The 20315-nt window shown below is 38.7% G+C and overlaps 1 protein-coding gene across 1 annotated transcript; it reads left to right on the top strand.

Moving 5' to 3' along the window:
- The first annotated feature begins 1021 nt into the window (after positions 1-1021).
- LOC143847436 (protein NAR1-like) lies at positions 1022-19645 on the top strand. Its single transcript, XM_077356253.1, has 11 exons — positions 1022-1271; positions 3867-3967; positions 6399-6552; positions 10923-11109; positions 13321-13447; positions 15004-15172; positions 15279-15328; positions 15421-15592; positions 15718-15844; positions 17868-17959; positions 19191-19645. The coding sequence occupies exons 1-11, from the start codon at positions 1158-1160 to the stop codon at positions 19341-19343; spliced, it is 1446 nt and encodes a 481-aa protein (XP_077212368.1). The 5' UTR covers positions 1022-1157; the 3' UTR covers positions 19344-19645.
- Positions 19646-20315: the final 670 nt, after the last annotated feature.

Here is a 20315-nt window from a genome sequence, read left to right as displayed (position 1 = left end):
ATGGCCCATCATATGGACGGTTTGGATCATCCTATAGTATGGTCCGCACAGTACTTTTTGAAAAATAAGTGACCATAAGGGCTTACACCATATAAAATCTCGTTATTTTGTTTGCAAGGCAGCTGCAATAGGGATAGGGTCTGATGTTGATTCCGATTCCTAATTCCAGAAATCCCAACACACCATCCAAGGTGTTGGGGTGAAAAAGGCAAAATTCACTGCGATGATTACACGTGGTGCCACCACCACAACAAAACTGTCCCGTTGTACCTGCATGCAGCCACGTCTCTCCCGGGAAGCCTCCAAAGCTACCTAGCGTCCAAGGAAACTCCCCGGCGTCCTACAAGGACTTGGTTCTACTGGCCGCCAACTCGTCACCTCCAGATCACCTATCATGTCAAATCATTTTCCAGGATCGTAAGCACATGTACTGCCACACCGACATCTCCGGTGATTGACACAGGTGCCCGTCGCATTGCTCTTTGGAATACAGATCTTCATCTACAAAAGGGAGCCCTCCACTCAAAAGGCTAGGTAGCGCATTCCCTTCCAATGCTAAGTTCTCATTATGTTGATCTCATATATGACTCAAGCGTCAACGCTCCCTAAGGTCCACCTATGAGGGTTCCTAACCTTCTATATGCGAGCGCAGCGCAGGTAACATGTAAGCCAACCTTGTTGCATGATAGGATAGAGAGTTAGGGTGTATGTAATGCTATGACTCTGTTTGGATTGCCAGAATCAGGAATCGGAGTCGATATCCTATTCCGATTCCTATGTTTAATATATCATAAACGTAATAAGCAAAAATTATAATTAAAAAATGATAATAAAACTTCCACTCCAACCAGGTCGGAATCAGATTATAATCACATGGGACAGGAAACAAATTCCAATTCCAGCACTCCCCATCGTCAATTCCTCTCTTATTTTTAAGTAAATGTTAAAATTTGTGATTCGGCAATCCCGATTCCACCCGTCTAAAACTAAAGCGTTCTTGTTGAGTTGTTTCGCCAAAAGAGTATTGGGCCTTCTGAAGGCCAAAGATATAGGGCCTTATTATAAAAAGTGGGTTTTGAAAGATTTGTTGTAGGTGCCTCTCATATTAGAGATTTTCCCATTTTTGTGAGTCGGTTATCTAAGCAGGACACAAACCGATGTCTGAAAAATTCTCACCGACTCTTCGGCTCGGCGATCTCAACGATTTCATTGCACCCTCGCAAGCTTGTATTGTTTCATTGAAAGCCGTTGCGAAGCACGAAAGAGCAGAGGTAAGCCGTTTTCCTTTTGCTTTTGAAATTCCTTACCGGGGCATTGTAAAAACTCTTAAATTCCTTCTTCTTTTGTAAAATTTGAGGATTATTCAAAGAACCCTAGGACCTAGAGATGCACATGGATGTAGATCGGCGTGTTAGATTACACTGAGAAACTATTGAATAACAAATCAGCAATTCAAGTCTCAAACTTAAATTCAACCCAAACCAGCACCAAGCAAATATTTCAACGAAGAAAAGATGAGCAGGATATGGTTCTCATGTCTCTGATGTACTCGTAACTGATGGTCCCCATCAGCTCTCCTCTGCTTGTAAGACCTCATCTCTCAAGAGTTGAAGCTGCAGTATCTGTTAAATAAATCCGGGCTATGCGCTGAAAGTCTGTCGATGTAACCCAAATATATGTGAAGGTGGTCGATGCCTCTACTTGACTAGGTATTTCTGGCAATCTCCATATCGAGTGGAAACAATCTGCTCATTCAATATGTTCTCAACCTCATTAATTGCCCATTCGTGATCCAAGTGTTAACACGGTAGTAGGCTGTTTACACGGGAGTAGGAATGACTGCAATAGGCGTCTGTAGGGAATTTACCCCCTAAAAGCTAGTTGTTAGAGGGAGGGTGCCCATTCCCTTATAACCCAGCCCCATCCCCATCACTTTACCGATGTGGGACTATTTGCTTTTACGTGGAACTCCAACAACGTCATTGAAATATGCCCACTCTTTCCTTTTGAAAGAGATATCGGTGTAGACCAAACCGAAGTTGTCAAAAAGAGTTTAGGGGATTTACTTCGTTGTATGGTAGGGGATCATCTGACTAGTCGGGATCAGATGTTACCAATGGTCGAGTTTGGATAAAATAGTTCATTTAATCGATCTACTGGTCATAGCCCCTTTGAGATAGTTACCGGTCTCCAGTCCTTAAAACCCCTTGACCTAATACCATTACCACGAGAAGCAAAGCCTAGTGAACCCGCATAATCATTTTCCCAACATATCCATGACCTACATGTCGATATAAGGGGGATAATTCATTTAAGTAATAAAAATTACAAATTTGATGCAGATGTTAGATGTTAATTGAAGGTTTCAGGAGTTCCAAGAAGGTCAACAGGTTACAGTGCAAACCTAAGGGCACCCTGAGGAAACTTCTTGCTAGGAGCAGAAGCCCACATCGGATTGTAGGCGCATCATTTTTAATGTCTATATTCTATAGACTTGCCAGGGGATATCAATCATGTGTTCAACATGGAGGATCTATTACCTTACTAAGGTAAGTAAATCGCCTAAACACTTTTTGACAACTTCGGTTTGGTCCTAAGAAAAATGTAGCTTAGTCTTGAGCATCTTCCAAACATTAAGAAAAAAAAAACCATATAGTTAAAGGGAAAAGAATTCTACACAAACATTCAAGCCTCCTACTCATCAGCTTACGCCACCATGACTACATGGATTTGACAGATGATAGCAAGGAATAGAAAGGTCTCACTCTTTTTTTTAATGGTAGCAAATTCATTAAAAGAGAAAGAGGAAGACTGAGGTGGTCCACCAAAGAGTACAACAATATAAACAGGGAATAGCATATACAAAAAGAGAGAAAAACTCAAGGAGGAAGAAAGTCAAATATCTCCAAACCCAATTTCTCAACGCCTTCCCTAGCAAGCCTATCCGGTTCACTATCAACGGATCTACGAACATGTTTGTAAGTAATAGACGACTCATGCACCTGATCAAAAGAAATAACTCCAGATTTGCAAGATCTACTTCACTATATAAAGAGAAGGTTAGGGTCTCCACTAGAGAACCGCAAAATACAAAGTCATGAGAAACACAGATCTTCCTTCTAATTATTCTTATCACGATATGGTATAATGTTAAAAATGAGCCCTATTGGACAAGTGAAGGGTGGGACTCTTGGATTTGGAATGTCCATTAGGCGGGCCACATTGTTGATAGCCATTGGCTCATAGTTTGTTTCTGACTTGGATGATCCTTAAATATCCAACTGGTGGCATACACATAGAAGGTTAAAATAAAACATGCTTCTCTTTTTTTTGGCCTCAATTGTCCATTTAGCTGCCCACAAGTTGGATAGGTAGGAATGCTAAGTTGGTCCATCCATGGTGGGGAAGGCCATATCTTTTTGCCATTGGAGAAACTTCAACTGATGTTATGACAAATATAATTTTCTGTTATGTTTACTAGACCTAGAGGAAAGAGTAGATTTTATTTCCTTTTTAGCAATTTGGTTATGTTGGATCAAAGCTCACTAGGTTGCCATGATTTGATAGGAGTAATTCAATGTTCTGGTGTAAGCACGTTTACGTCTTTAGGATTTTCTTATTTGTTCAAAGTCTTTGATTTCACCACGTATGGGGTGTAACTGTGTAAGATTGCACTTTTACTTTTTTCATCATCTATGCACGCGCAACCATACTGTCAAGTGAGTTGGGATGAAGGAATGACTCTGTGGCTTCAATTTTGTTTTTGTTTGCATTATCTGTTATGAATTTATTGGGTATCTTGTTATATGAGTTCTTAACTTTTGATGGCCATCTGTAATTGTTTGGCTTGAATTTTCCTTTTACAGAACCAAGTGAAGGTTGCACCTCTTATCAAACAATCACCTCTTATCAAACAATCACAAGCAGAACCCGTTAAGATTTCACTGAAGGACTGCTTAGCATGCAGGTTAAACTTTTCTCCTTACCTTTCCCTTGCAAAATACTATTCATAGCACACTAGTGTACTATAAGATCAATCTATTCGTAATTGCATCACACGACTAATATGGAGTAAAATATGAATCTGCATGTTGTATACAACACATAAGCGATAACGAAGCCTTCGACTAAATTATTATTGATACATTTTGTAGAGGCCTTTTTTTCCATTTTAAGAGACCACTCTATGTTGCATTAGTATGGGAAGTGTGACAATCCGACGTAGGTATCAAATGTCAGAATCGACAAACCTTAAATTTTTTTTTTGTAGATTTACCAAAATATTTTAATTTTTTTTATATGGTTACCAAAATATTTTAATCAATTCTCAAACTTTATTTTTTACATAATAATATGGTTATAATAAATAATACATTCGCCATTAAAAAAGGGCGATGATTTTTTCGCTCCCTGTAGGATTATGCGCCCCCCTTTTAACGTGATTTGACGTCAAAAAGCGTTAAAGCCTGCCCACAAATCACATTTAACATCTTTGAAACCAAGTAATACATACTTTGCCCATTTTGAAGAATCCATTTAACATGGTGATCGATAGATGAATTTGCTAAAAAAGCCCAAAATGATGTTAGACACAAAGGTAGTCCCTCTACTTTACATAGGGACGGAGCTAGGAATTTGCTCTAGGGGGCAGAGAATGGGTGATTTATAATTATCAATAAATTATAATAAAGAAAAAAATAATCAAAAGATGACACAAATGTCAATTTAAATTGCTTTCGAGTTAAAAAATCTTTTATAAAAAAATTAATAATACTCTGTAAGCCCATAACAAAATTTATATATTTTATTCTTCAATTCTTTGCTCATAAAAATCAATATGACAACCAGGGGCAGGAAGCAAGCCCTCCCATAAATCAAAGGCCGACACAAACTGGAATAGAGGAAGGCTTCTCACCCATACAATAGTCAAGTCAATAACTTCAATAAATAAAAAGTAAGGTGACTTGGAAGCCCCTTAAAAAACTCTAGCATTCCTTTCTTTCCAAAGAACCCCAAGGTTGCGAAAAGAGTCATATGCCATAAAACTTTGCCTTTTTTCTTCAACGGCACCGCCGTCCAACCTTCTAATAAGTCAGAAAGCTTGGATGGAAAAACACAAGATATTCCAAATCTAACCAGGATTTTAGCCCACACCTCTTTGGCTACTGCTTTCTATTGCCTCTAAATAGGGAAGATGTATGTCGGGATTATTTCCTAAAGATGCTTACTTGGGCATTCTCTGGCCTTTCAATGGTCATAGAGGGGGACACCTTGGTCCGTTAGATGAAAAATATGTAGTCTTTTTTTAATTGTGAGAGTTTATTAAAGCCAATCAAAAAGACATACCTAGACTTGGGTGGTCCAGAACAAAAAACAAAAAGAAGAAACAGAAAAAGACAAAAAAGAGCCACCCTCAAGGACAGAGGTGGGTAAAACCTCAAAATCATTTCTCTCGATATCGCTACAGGCATCAGCCTCGCTATTGGTAGACTGATAGACATGCTGAAATTTTTTCCATCTTTGATCCATCTGTCGAGTTTGGGTCAAAGACTTAGTTGAGTTGAGTTGAGTTTGATCCATCTGTTGACATTGTGGGAGTCTCCTTCCAAACCAAGGTGTCTAGAAGAGGTCTTAGAAACAAGTAAAATTCTAATTGCTCTTATTTTCTTTACATTAGACCCATGCACAACTGGTTGTTCTAGAAACTTAACTCCTTTGAACAGTTATAAATATGACTTTACATACTATTTCGCTGCACTTAAATAGTGAGCAGGCTGTAATAAATTTAGAATAGTATCTGGATGCCAATTGCAACTAGAATGGATGGTTTTTCTTCACCCCGCTTCCATGTTGGCTTAAATCTGATTATGTAACTATTAACACTGGTTTAATAATTAAAGAAAATCTTTGCCATGTAGCTCATCTTGTATCAATACCCATTGTTAAGAGGTGCACTTTTCCTGCCTGTATGACTTTCATTAATGAACCAAAATATCTCTGTTAAAGTATAAAAGATTAAATAACGCCATCTCCAATAGCTTAAGCTTTTGGAGTAACTGGTAGTTTGACATGGTATCAGGACAAATGCCTGGGTTCAAACCTCCTTGTCAGCAAAAATCCACATTGGCCAAACGCCAAAAGAGGGGCCACATGTGCCACGTGTAGGCCAACCCTAGAAAGAGGGGCCACACGTGAGGGGGAGTGTTAAAGTATAAAAGATTAAATAACACCATCTCCAATACCTTAAGCTTTTGGAGTAACTGGTAGTTTGACAATCACTATAATGCAAAGCTTAACAAACATGCCAATTGGATTATGTCTTAGTGTAGGATGATATGTTCTTCAAATTTTGTCTGGGGCTATCGATGCAAAAGTAACTCTTCTCTTGATGCCTGCAGTGGTTGCATAACATCAGCAGAGACAGTTATGCTTGAGAAGCAAAGTTTGGATGAGTTCCTTTCTCATATCAAATTGGGAGAGACTGTTATTGTTTCCCTCTCTCCTCAGTCAAGGGCTTCATTAGCTGCTCATTTTGACCTCTCTCCACTTCAGGTATCATGACCTTTTCTTCTGATCTCTTTTGTTTTCATGGTTTTTTTCTCTACTTTGAGTCACATATTCATGTCTTAATTCTAGTGAGGTAGATCTGTTTCTTTTTACCATTGTTACCATTTCTTCACGGCCACAGACAGTCAGTACCTATATTTTGAGAATAAATAATTGTGTTCCAAAGTTGTACTTTGAAAGAATATTCATGAGGAGACTGCCGTGTGCTTACTAACCGTGGTTTTGTTAATGAGGCTAGAAGTCTCCAACTTATGTTCAAACTAATCATTTTTAGTATCATGTTTGATTGAAGTTGAATCCATGAATAACATTCCATAATTGTATTTTGTGGTACTAACTTTGCTACTCTCTGGAAGTTTATAATTTTTGTGTATGGTTGGAAGTTTATAATTTTATCTATGGGAATTGCTAGCGTCCATCGCAAAAGGGTTTTCGCAGCTGGTCTGTCGCACATCAGACCAGCCACCTCGTTAATGAAGACAGCAGCTTTTGTCTCCATTCACGAGGTAGCTGGTCTGACGTGCAACAGACCAGCCGCGAAAAGCCTTTTGCGATGGAGCTTAGCAAATCCCATATAGTGTTCAAAATGAGCTTAGCAATTGTTGGGTGTTCAGATTTGAGGATGGGAGTTGGGGATTTGTTTAAATTGCCTATGGAAAAGCATACGACCTTTTCGAAGGGATTTGGTTGACAAGAATGGGTTTTGGTGAACCAAATTGAGAAGGTGGATTGGAGAATCCTTTTTTATGGAAAGCATTTTCATTTTGGTCATTGGAAGCTAGGTGGTCTCTTTAGCTTTGTTGTTGGGTTGTAAGGTGGGGTGGTTTTTTGCCATATTTTTTTTAAATGGTAAAGTATCATTAATGATAGAAGAATAACAAAGTACAAAGCCGACCGAAAGAGTCTACTCAAGCAGGGCAATACAAGAGAAAAAAAGAAACAACAAGAAAAAAGAAACCTTAAGGGGGAAGGAAATCAAAAAGCTCCAATTTGTGACTTCCCACCTTATCTTTATCTAGTTTGTCCGCCTCAACATTTGCAGATCTCCTGACATGATGAAAAGCCACTTCAAATCCTTTAGAACGGTCCCTTATCTTATCAATCCAAGCAACGAATTTGCAAGGGAAGGACTTACTTCCCTTGAGCCACCATATGACGTTAAGCGGATCACCCTCCATTATTACCTTGTCCAAATTGATAGACTCAGCGAGTCTGATACCCTGTAAGGCCGCCTTGATCTCCACTCCGTTAGAGTCCGCCAAGCCTCTGGGACTCGAAAAGGCTCAAATCGTGGACCTTGATCGTCTCTGAGAAGACCACCAATCCCAGAACGGCCAGGCTTACCCAAACAAGAGCGTTCGAAATTAATTTTAGAAGAGCCAGAAGGAGGACACCACTTAGGACCACCAAACCATACCAAAGATTATACGCCGAGGTAAATCTAAATTCAAGGAGGGCTCTGGTCCAAATTGGGGGCTTTTTTCCACACACCACACATCGGGTTGATCTTTCAGGGATAACGGAGACTCGCGCCGAATTTCACAATAAAGAATCATGCGTCACGATATTTTTTGATCTTCTGGAGTAGGAGACGATTTTCCGACCTATACCAGGAGCAGGACCGGAAACTTATATGAGGGTAGAACCGTCACAAGACCATCGCTCCTGCCTCCAACTATCTCTCCGGTCCCAAAAGCTGCCCTTATGCTTGAGGGCACCGAAGTCGCGGCATAACTCGGAGGGGACCAGACACTAGAACCCAGCATGTCTAGAGGGATGCCTTCTAAACAGACACCTGAGAGCTTCTCTATCACTTTTCCTCTCCCGCACACAACTGTTAGATCCTTCCCTTCCATAGACATAGACGACAACAATCCAGACTTCCACGCCCATTTTTGATAAAGAGGAAAATGCTCAATCGCAACAGAGCAATCGGGATTCCGTATCAGCACCTGACACCACTACAAACGTTAGGATCGTCTTTAAAGTCCAGGAATAATTGAACAACGACGACTTCAAATAGATTGAGGCCAGCCCATTATTGACGGGCCCACGACAGAAGTCCAAACTTCATGATGGGACAGGCGCCACACCAAATTTCAAGCCCAAATTATAAATAGGCCCCACATCAGACCTCTGACCCAAAAGCAATTTATTTTTCGAAAAACAGCTCTCAACAGCCTTGATATTCCAAGTGTTAGCTGACTCCTCCAAAATAGAAAAGATTAATGCGTGTCGCAACACGACATACCAAACCCCTGCGCCGATCCCCATGCGCCAAAAGAAAGGTCTTGTCGAGACAACTGTCCTATACTTGGGCAGCTGTCAAGGGAGGGCGGGAATTCAAATTTTGAATACCAAAATGTTGGCTAACCTGCGCCCGTTTGTTATTCTGCGCCCAATTGCAACCTTGCGCCTGAGGAAGTTGCAGAAACGGTGAAGATGACGCCATGGATGGGAGTGGGGTTCTAAATCCTTTGTATTCCAGGATTTTCAATTATCTCCAAGGCCGGTGGGCAAGAGTTTTTCTTCTGCACCACCACCCAGTACTCTACTTCAATCAGAATTGGCATTTTCTCTACCTTCGACACCTCCGAAGATGTTGAAAAGTGGATACTACCCTCTTCGTAGCTGGAACCTGCTTCGCATGTGCTGTCAGTTGCGAGAACCCTTCCAATCTTGCTTCCAATCACCCAGAAGTATTCCACCCTGCAAGCTAAGGGAGGAAGCCCTCACACCTTCCACCACGAAGCAAACAAAATGCCCTGAAATTTATTATTCCAGAGTTCCAATTGAGCGAAGGGCAAGTTCTCCGCTGATGACCATCTCTTTTTCATCTCATCAATGTCCACCTCCAACAGAAGGTTGATTAGCACTTCTTTGTAGGCAATCTGATACTCCGCCACTTCACTTTCTGAGCCATTGGTGTGGGCGAGCCGGGATTTCACTGCTAAAGATCTCCATTAAACCTCTCTGACAGCGAAGCCCGTATGTTCCTCATTGACTCAGGCAACGCCTTTAGTGACACTGGTTCTAACCAAAGGGTTTCACCAACTGAGTTTCGGGTTCCTTCCTCAACCTCCTCTGTTACTTCTTATTCGACCACTTCCAGATTTTCTTCACATTTGTGCTCTCTTGATTGAGATGTCTTCTCTCTTCCTACGGAATCGCCCATCTGACTATCCTTTCGTAGCCGATCCATTTTTTTTCTGGATCTTTGCACTATGTTTCGGTCTCCATTAGACCATATTTTCTTACATATTAGACATTTCAACCTCCTCTGAAAGTTGATGAAAAAGCATCTTGAGCACTTCCAATCTCCATACTTTCCTTCCTTTCTTCTTCGGGAAACACTATCCAATCTTCTTTCACGATGGGCCACATTTTCATTCACTGCAAGGTGGCCATGGAAATTTGGAGCAATATTCTTTTTAGGTTCGGAATTGCTTGGGTTTTTCCTTCATCCCTTTCCGATCTCATGGTGAATCGGGAGGTGGGTCCTTGGAAGAAAAAAGGGAAGTTGCTTTGGAACATCTGCTTGTTAGCTAATCTTTGGGTTATTTAGAAAGAGAGGAATTCCAGAGTCTTTGATGGCATTGCTAAGTCTTCACAGTTCTTATTCATTAAGTTGATTGCATTGTCTATTGCCTGGGCGTGATTCCTACCCACCTTTGTGTTCGTCTCGGCTTTTGACCTTTGGGAGGGTTGGAAGGAGGTATGTTTCAGCGTGGAAAGGCGTCCTCGGATTGTTCAAGATTGGGAGGCTCCTCCCAGCGGGATCCTTAGGCTTAACATCGGCTTCTCTTTAGTAATCACAATTATAAAAAAATATGAGCAAGGATTCTGAAGATTTTTATCTTAATTTTCTGTTCTTATAGTGTTAGTGGTTGGACTGCGTAAACGTTTTGATTCTGGAAGTTTGACTTCTCAACGATGTTATGTTCTTTTCTTTCATGATCTGCTTGTCTAACTATTATAGTAACAATAAGGGCTCACCCTTCTAAGTATCCCAACTCATCCATCATTGTATCATAAAAGCATGGGAGAAAATGATCTAGTCTTTTCATCTCTTGCCACATGTTACTGAACTTCCTAGCTTTGGTCCAATAGATCTAATTTGTACTTTTCCCATTTCATGGAAAAGGTACAGACTTCACTTTATTGTTTGGGCATATTTTGTACATATGCATCTTTCTACTCCAATCCAAAACTGGTTAGGCGTTGTTCATGACTTCATTCATCAGTTGCCTGTCTGCATTATGTTTTGGAAACATTATAAATGATTATTTGAAAATAATTATGAAGCATCACAAAATATCTGCTATTTAAAATACAAATGTATTTGTAATTTTCAGGTTTTCAGGAAACTCACAGCATTTTTCAAATCTCTCGGGGTAAAGGCTATATTTGACACAAGCTGTAGTAGAGACTTGTCACTTATTGAATCTTGTAATGAATTTCTCATGCGATACAAGCAACACCATTCAAATGATGATGAAGAACGTGGATCGACCCTGCCCATGCTTGCATCAGCATGTCCAGGTACTTATCACCTTATAACACTTTTACATTTTATGATGTCATTTGTGAGAAATATAGTATCGATAATTAAGCTTTCTGGAGCATATCATAAGCTGTTACAAAGGATGCATTTGTTTGTATCCAATTTAATTCATGTTGTTTCATGGTGGGCAAAATGAATTCTCTGTGGAATGCTGAATACTTTAAAATCGTAGAAAAACGTTAGCCCTGCTCATAAAAATATCATACTTGAGAGATCAATGGGTTCAACTGTAATTTTTTATTAGAAAGAGCTAGGATGCCAGTGCTACTCATTCTCTCTCTCTCTCTCTCTCTCTCTCTCTCTCTCTCTCTCTCTCTCTCTTGTTACTCTATAGTCTACTTCTTAGACACTGATGTTAACAACATGATGTTCCCACTCATCTGGTTCTTTGGCTGAGTTGGCAAATCTTGCAATTGCAAAAATGTTTAGGAAGTGATGGAGTCGTCATTTGTTTTCATGATAATTATCAATGACCAATACTTTGGGAGTGGTATCATCAAGTCAGATATTAATCTTCCTATTACCCAAACTTGGCTAGTAAAGAAGATGTTTCCTTAGCAATTGTCCTTGCTTTGTGTTAGTTACTTAACATCATATTGATGGCTTTGTAAGAAGTTACTGTTATCTTCACATTTAAATTGCAAGTTTCTGTCTAGTTGGTGGGCCCTCTTTCAGCTGTGTGAAGACTGACTCTTTGTGTGGAAGAGCACAGTAATGGATGCTGCTTCCTTCTATTCTTTTGTTATGTTTGAGTTGTTTCAGTGAAATCCTTTTTTCTGATGAGAGGATATCTCATTTTTTTCGGAAAATGTTTTATTTGGTTTGTCTAGCTTATTAAGAAGTTATACTTAACTGTTGGCGTTGATTTAGTTATTGTTAGGGGGATTCATTATTTTTGTTCCACAACTCTGTGACAAAGAGTTAAGGAAACCAAAAGATTGACCTTTTGAAAGTACTTAACATTGAGACTGGACCTGTCAGCCGAACAACCTTTTTTTTTAAGCAGCAATATAATTCATTAAAAAAGACCAAGATGGTCAAATACAACAGAACACAGGAAAGAAAAAGAAACAATAGGAAACAGAGAATACAACAGTGATTCAAGGAGGCCAAAAATAAAAAATTTCCAAATCTTCCTTTTCAACCCCTTCTCTTGTAAGCCTGTCAGCGACCCCAATTGCAGAGCGACGTACATGCTGGAATTCTATTGGAGAGGCCCCTACCCAATCTTGAATTTCCTCAAAGAACCTAGTGAATCTCTAGGCCTTTTAGCCAACGGATCACATTCAGAGAATCTCCTTCAGCAATAACTTTATCAAGGCTATTTTTATCAAGCAATTTAACACCCTGGTGCACTGCTCGAACCTCAGCTTCATTTGAATCCGTTACACCAATGGGATCAGCAAAGGCCCAAATGATCTCCCCTAAATCCGTACAACCTTACATAGCCCCATTTAAAAAAATGCCTGAATTTATACATGATTGGAAAACTAACTTAGGAAATTATATACGTTTTTGTTTGCGATGGCCAAGTGTTTCTCAACTCCCTTTTCTATGTTTTGTGAATGACAGGCTGGAAAGGATGGATATGTTAAAGAAATTGAGTACTGTTATACCATTTCAATAAAAGAAAAAGAAATTAAGTATTGTTGTTTTTTCTGTAATCCAGTGTGTCCTCTTAACATTTCCCAATAGGTTCTGAATAATGCAAATGTTGGTGAATCTTGCTTTGCCAATTTTTCTTAGTTTCCTTATGATTGACAGCTGAGAATCAGGAACTGATCACTTACCTATGTTGCCTTCTTCTCGAAGTTTGCCAGGGAATTGGTAGCTACAATGTTTAATAGAATTACTTTTAAGATTTTAAACAACTGATATCTTCATCACTTGCATTCATATATAAGGTGATTCTTCATTTCCTTATTTTGATGTTGGAACTACTTCTTTATTTTAAACTTCTCCGAATTTGGTTCTTGATAACCTTTTTGGGAATTGTAACTGCCAATAAGGAAAGTGTAAAATAAAGATTGCCAATAAAGTGTAAAATAAAGATTGCCAATATCAAAACTAGGTAGCGCACATATAATCTCATGCATGATTATCAACTCACAATTAGTTTTGAATTCCATATTGTTACCATATGTTTTGATCTACCAGGAGCCTATGTAATATTCTTCCTATGCATTCAGGTTGGATATGCTATGCTGAGAAAACACTTGGATCTTACATCCTGCCTTATATTTCCACTGTGAAGAGTCCCCAACAAGCAATTGGAGCAACCATCAAGCATCACATTTGCCAAAAAATGGGTCTCACGTAAGTTCTTTATTGTTCATATCCACCTCATGACTTTGTGCTGCTTACTATGAGAATATTGTATGGACTGATTTTCTTGTCGGAGTGTAATTTAAAATTTAAAGTAAGCCCTTAATGGAAGAAAGTAGAGAAGCAATAAAATTTGTGTAGACTGAAGTTGTGAAAACTACTCTTTAAAAACTCTTCAAGTCAATCGCTGACGCACCCTATTCGGAGTCCTTTTATCTTGGCCGAGTTCTCGTTCGAGTCTGAGTTTTGCAATCAAAACTTCTTTGACTCACCCTAGTCAATGAAAAATTGATAACGCCAATCACTGACTTACACCAACCCACTCCCTTTTATCTTAGTTCTTGTCCAAGTCCGGGTTTTGAAACACCGACAAAACTTGTTAAGATAACAAGTACAATGTAAGTTAGATATGTAAAGCATTAATGTATAATTAATTTCCTACTATAGCCCATCTTCAAGTACCAAAATCGTCAGGTTAATGTTTTAGACTATCGAATACCCAAATCTACTCCCTATGATGAGTACATTGGGGATCAGGCGATGGGTGGATGATTGGGGCAATTCCCAGATCATCCTACCTAGTTTTCCTGCCATGGTACATGTAAATTACAAGTGTAAGTGCATGCTCCTTGTGCCATGTTTTTTTGAGCGGCTTGTATCGTTTTTTAATCAACAAATGATATATATGATGCATCAAGGCCATGTCTAAAATGAAAAAAAGCTAATTAATGACATGGTCATGGCCTAATTGATAGGGAGTTGATAACTAATTAGGTCACCTTAGATATAAGTTTAAGTGCATGCTCTTTTTGCCTTTTTTTTAAATCAATAAATAATTAATATGATACATTTAAGGCGACTTCTCATACACAAGCTAGTTAATAACATGGCCATGGCCTGATTGATAGGGAGTTGATAGCTAATTAGGTTACCTCATCTGACATTAGTACTTAATATCAAGCACTTCCCTAGGATTCTATTTTTACTATTTTAGGTTTTCCCTATATATTAGCAATTGACATCTAGGATTTCTGGTAACGTGCATACGTTTACGAAGGTTTGAGCCGGATGCTGCTTATCTTAGTTGTCAATACCGTTCCAGAATGGAATTCAGTACTGAATCATAAACAAGAAATTCCTGTCAGAATTCTGGAAATTTGATATCTGGAATGGGTGTTTTGTACATTTTGAATTCCTTTCTGGAATGGGCTGTTTTGTAAATTTTGTCTGGAACACCCTTTTCCGTTTGAAACTGACAAAGAACGCATTGAACTTAACGTTCATCATTTTTTTTCTAATTTTATCTGTTCTTTCCTCCATATTTTTGTATGATGCGGGACTTTTAAGGTATTTCACCCCTCCCAATCGAATGGGAGGGTCAAAATCCATCAAAAATTCCCTTTGGCTTAGATTTGGTGTTCCCAAGACTCAAAATTTTACTGTAACTTATTTTACATTTGTCGTAGTACACATGGCAAAGGTGATAGGTGCTTTCAGTGCCTTGTTGATTGCACATACCAATAACTTGATTTGGGAATATTTTATAGGCCGGACAAAGTCTACCATGTGACTGTGATGCCCTGTTATGATAAGAAGCTTGAAGCTGCTAGGGATGATTTTTTGTTTTCAGTGGAACATCAAGATGAGGCTGCGGGCCGAATGATTGCAGAGGTAGACTCAGTTTTGACAACAGGAGAAGTTTTGGACTTGATACAGGTAATCATAAATACGATGTTATTCTATAAGAGTACTATATTTTCCATGTACTGTTCGATAAGTTATATAGGTGACTTACAAGCATCCTATGCATGGATTTCTGCAGTTAAAATCTGTTGATTTCAAAGCTTTGGAAGAAGCTCCTCTGGATAGAGTGTAAAGTTCTTGTTTACTTTTGGTTTGGGATTCTCTTGATGCCCCAATGAATTAACTTTTGACAGATGCACTTAAAACAATTTTATGAACAGGCTAACAAATGTTGATGAAGATGGACATCTTTATGGAGTCTTCGGAGGCTCTGGGGGCTATGCAGATACGATTTTTCGTCATGCTGCAAAAGCACTCTTGGGGAGAGAAATTAAAGGACCACTTGAATTTAAAATATTACGGAATTCTGATTTTCGGGAATTAAATCTAGAAGTGAGTGACACCATTCTTTCGGTTTCTACAGACTCAAGTAGTTTAGTTGAGTAGGCAGACATTAATATCTCTGTGTGCAACTTAATTTTATTTTACATATCATGTGGGGCTACTTCATTCATCAGGTGGAAGGTACAACTGTTTTAAGATTTGCACTTTGCTATGGCTTCCGGAACCTGCAGAATATTGTAAGGAAAATTAAAGTTGGAAAATGTGACTATCATTTTGTGGAGGTCATGGCTTGCCCTTCTGGTACTTTTCCTTTTTCTGTTGTATACCAGATTATTAAACTTCAACCTAGACACATCCTGCTATATATATATATATATATATATATATGAGCAATGATAGATACAAGGGAGCCCTTGCATAAAGAGCCGCGGAAGGGCCCTTCATTGGATCCACCTCATTTTCAATTAGAATTTTAAATTGGTTGAAAAAGTAAAATCAGTTACAGTTGATGATGTGGATCCAATCAAGAGCCCTTTTGCGGCTGTTTATGCAAGGGCTCCCTTGTATCTATCATTCCTCATATATATATATATATATATATATATATATATATATATATATATATATATATATATATATATATATATATGAGGAAAGTGAAGCTACACACTCGTGTAGCTAACTTAGCTACACTGCCGGCTTAAAATACAGTGGGCCCACATTGTTTGGGTGATCCAAACCTTTCATTTGATAGGCCCTTACATTGATAGGGTGTGCCCAAAAAATCAGCTCTATAGGATCATCCCAACCCTTCAAACTGTGGAGGCAAAAATGGACAGATTTGTGAAGGTTTTTACACGTCCATTTTTGCCTCCACAAATCATAGGGTTGGGATGATCCTATGGAGTTGATATTTTGGGCACACTCTATCTATGTGAGGGCCCATCAAATGAATGGTTTACATCACCCAAACAATGTGGGACCCACTGTATTTTAAGACGGCGGTGTAGCTAAGTTAGCTGCACGAGTGTGTAGCTACACCTCTCTCTCTCTCTCTCTCTCTCTCTCTCTTTATATATATATATATATATATATATATATATATATATATATATATATATATATAGAGGAAAGTGTTGGTGAGCTTAAGCGCCCAATCACATTGGGGCCTACTTTGTTAGGATGATCCAAAGCATTCATTTGAAAGGCCCTTACATTGATGGGGTGTGTACCAAAAATGAGCTCCATAGGATCATCCTAACCCATCCATTTGTGGAGGTCAAAATGGACAGACATTATTTGTCCACAAATCTGCCCATTTTTGTCCTCCACAAATGGAGGGGTTAGGATGATCCTATGGAGCTGATTTTTGGTACACACCCTATCTATGATAGGGCCTTGCAAATGAATGGTTTGGATCACCACAGAAAATGTGGGACCCATGTGATTGGGGCGCTTAAGCTCACCAACACTTTCCTCATATATATATATATATATATATATATATATATCCATTCATTTGCAAGGCCCCATCATAGATAGGGTGTGTACAAAAAATCAGGTCCATTGGATCATCCTAACCCCTCCAAAAGTGGAGGGCAAAATGGGCAGATTGGTGGCAAACGGTGTCTATCCATTTTGACCTCCACAAATGGATGGGTTAGGATGATCCAATGGAACTGATTTTTTGTACATACCCCATCTATGTAAGGGCCTTTCAAATGAATGCTTTGGATCATCCTAACAAAGTGGGCCCACATGACTTTGGGGCCCTCGACCGCACAATCTTATTCCTCATATATATATATATATATATATATGAGAAAACGGTTCCTACACATGTGTAGAGAGTTCTCTACACACTAGCTTAAAATACAGTGGTGGCCCACATTGTTTGGGTGATCCAAGCCATCCATTTTAAAGGCCCTCACATAGATAGGGTGTCTACAAAAAATCAGATCCATAGGATCATCCCAACCCTACGATTTGTGGAGGTAAAATGGATGTCTTTAAACCTTCACAAATTAGTCCATTTTTTGCCTCCACAGTTTGAATGGTTAGGATGATCCTATGGATCTGATTTTTTGTGGACACCCTATCTATGTGAGGGCCTTAAAAATGAATGGTTTGGATCACCCAAATAATGTGGCACCCGCTGTATTTTAAGCTAGTGTGTAGATAACTTATCTACACATATGTGTAGGAACCGTTTTCTCTCTCTCTCTCTCTCTCTCTCTCTCTATATATATATATATATATATATATATATATATATATATATAAAGGGAGGATGTTTATAAGCATTGATGATTCTCATTATCAGGTTGTCTGAATGGTGGAGGTCAAATCAAACCAAAGAAGGGGCAATCTGCCAAAGATGGTATTCAATCAATAGAAGACGCTTATATGGAAGATGTAAGTTTTCTATTGGATCAAGGGATTCATTCCTATCTTTTATAAGGTTGCAGACCATGCATCTTCATCTTTTGGATCCTTGCATCTTTTCCCAGTATCTATAAATTTTATGGATTCTTATTTCTTCATCGAGATCTTTTAGCAGATTATCTAATGTATGGTTATATAGGTTCCAACTTCTTACAATCATAATTCTGATGCACTCTTGTTTTTTCAAAATGGTTCATCGTGTTGTCTGCATTGTGGGAAACACATCATAGACTGGTTTTAAAGTAATGCTTTATCACATCGTAGCTAGCCTTAGTCGATTTTTTTTTAAATATTTCTGTCATACATGTCTAAACTGGTAACTTAGAAACGTTGAACATTGACATCCCCACATGAAAAAATTTTCTATAATTATTTGAGCAAGTATGTATATACTTTTTGCTATAGTCTGATAACTCCCACAGATGATGTTCTCAATTTCCAAAGGCCACATATATACCAGCACTGCAGTTCTATTTTTTTTTTCAAAAAAGGTAGGGTAGGGATGAAAGGTTAATATAGGCTAGTACTGTAAGCAGTAAAGATAACTTCAAGGCTGATTATAATTACAAGTTTTAGGGATTTATAATTTTACATGTTTTACTTATGTATATTTAATGTTACAATTTTGGAAAAAGATCCACGTAACTTCTATTTGAAATTGAAGATGAGTTTTTAAGTTTTAAGTTGTTAAATACTCTTTCGGCATTATCAAAAGGAGAAAACACTCTTTAAGAAATTAATAATCACCTAAACAGGAAGCATACCCTTAATTAAGAGGAAGTGTGTTGAAAGCATGCATCCCCTACATTGGGGAGCGGGGAAGAATTTTTCTTCCAAAGTGATCTTTCGTGGAAGCAAGCTTCCTACCTTATTTGTACACATGTAGGCAAGCCTCGTAACCAACATCCCCGGTCTCACATTTGTCAACATCCACCATCTTCATGTAACATGCACCACAATGGTTGTTCACATGCTATTCGGTATGTACTTAAGAACTCTCACGTGCCTATGCACCCGCTCACACACACACACAAGCAAGCCTTGTGTGTATGGTATATAGAAATTATTTTACATGGGTAAGTGCACATACTCTCCTTTACACGGCGAATACATGTATTTCTGTCTGAACAGAGCTTTGTAAAGTGTTAAAACATAGCAATCCTCAGTACCAATAAATAGACTGATCTGTTATATTTTACAGGTTTCAGTTGCCGACCCGTTTGAGAATCCCCTGGTGAGAAGCTTATATGATGAATGGCTGGGCGAACCTGGATCGGAGAAAGCTAAAGAGTACATTCATACACAATATCACCCACTGGTGAAAAGTATTACTTCACAACTTCACAACTGGTGAGACATTTTTACAGTCTTTCCTCCAAATTATGTTGATGGGGGCTGGCAACCTGTTGTTTTTCGGCACCCCGCATACTGAAGAAGTGGCACCTACATAGTCCTACAAACATCACATGGAAATCTACACCAGTTTTGACTTTTGAAAGGAAAGTGTATCCCCTCATGGGCTTATCATCTATGCATACAACTCTGTTGTTGCATCAACTATTGTATATTATGCTGTATGCACTTCACATGTATATATATTTTTGCATCCGTAACTACATTCCCAATATAATCCATTTAGGGTCCATTTGTTTGACACCCAGATAGTATTTTCCTGGAAAACGAAACTAAGGGGCCGTTTGGATACGCGGATTTTAGAATCCAGGTTTTAGTTTGAAAACAGTGTAGAAGAGGGTTCATGATCAAGCTGTTGTATTCTTAGATTTTAAGTAAGAAAACATGGTTTTAGAAATCTCTCCCCAATCCTGAGATTTCTAAAACCGAAACATGGCACGAGCTGCTGCTCTCGCTGTTTGAAAGAAGGGCAAGAAATCAGAAAACGACGACCGGTCTCTTTCTTCTCTTGTCTCCCATCTACAAGTTTGAAGAAATCGAGGATTCTAAAATCTGCGTATCCAAACGGCCCCTAAAATGATCTCATTCTCTTAGTTTGATTGTGATGTACTGTTCATTTTCAAACAATAGCATTTTGAGTTTCCTCCCAAATCAAGTGGAAAGGGAAACAAACTTGATTTACTTTGTTTTAACCTGGAAATGACATCATTTTACTTCTACTCAGCGTAGGGTCCGTTTGGTTGCAACCAAAGTAGGGACAATCAGAGGACATATTTCCTTTTCTTAGTATTGTCCTGTTGTCTTTTACTATTCACATAACACTCTTGTCAGTTGTAAAATTTCTGGTGCAAACACTTCTTGACTGGTTGGCTTTCCTATCATATCAAGAAGTAAAGGAAGTAAATAAATGGAA

This window comes from Tasmannia lanceolata, unplaced genomic scaffold, assembly GCF_043159265.1.
Source record: "Tasmannia lanceolata isolate RefF3 unplaced genomic scaffold, GAP_Taslan_0.1 ptg000015l, whole genome shotgun sequence".
In the NCBI taxonomy this organism is placed as follows: Eukaryota; Viridiplantae; Streptophyta; class Magnoliopsida; order Canellales; family Winteraceae; genus Tasmannia; species Tasmannia lanceolata.
Note: the sequence above shows the minus strand (reverse complement) of the source record. Positions and strands in the feature narration are given on the sequence as shown.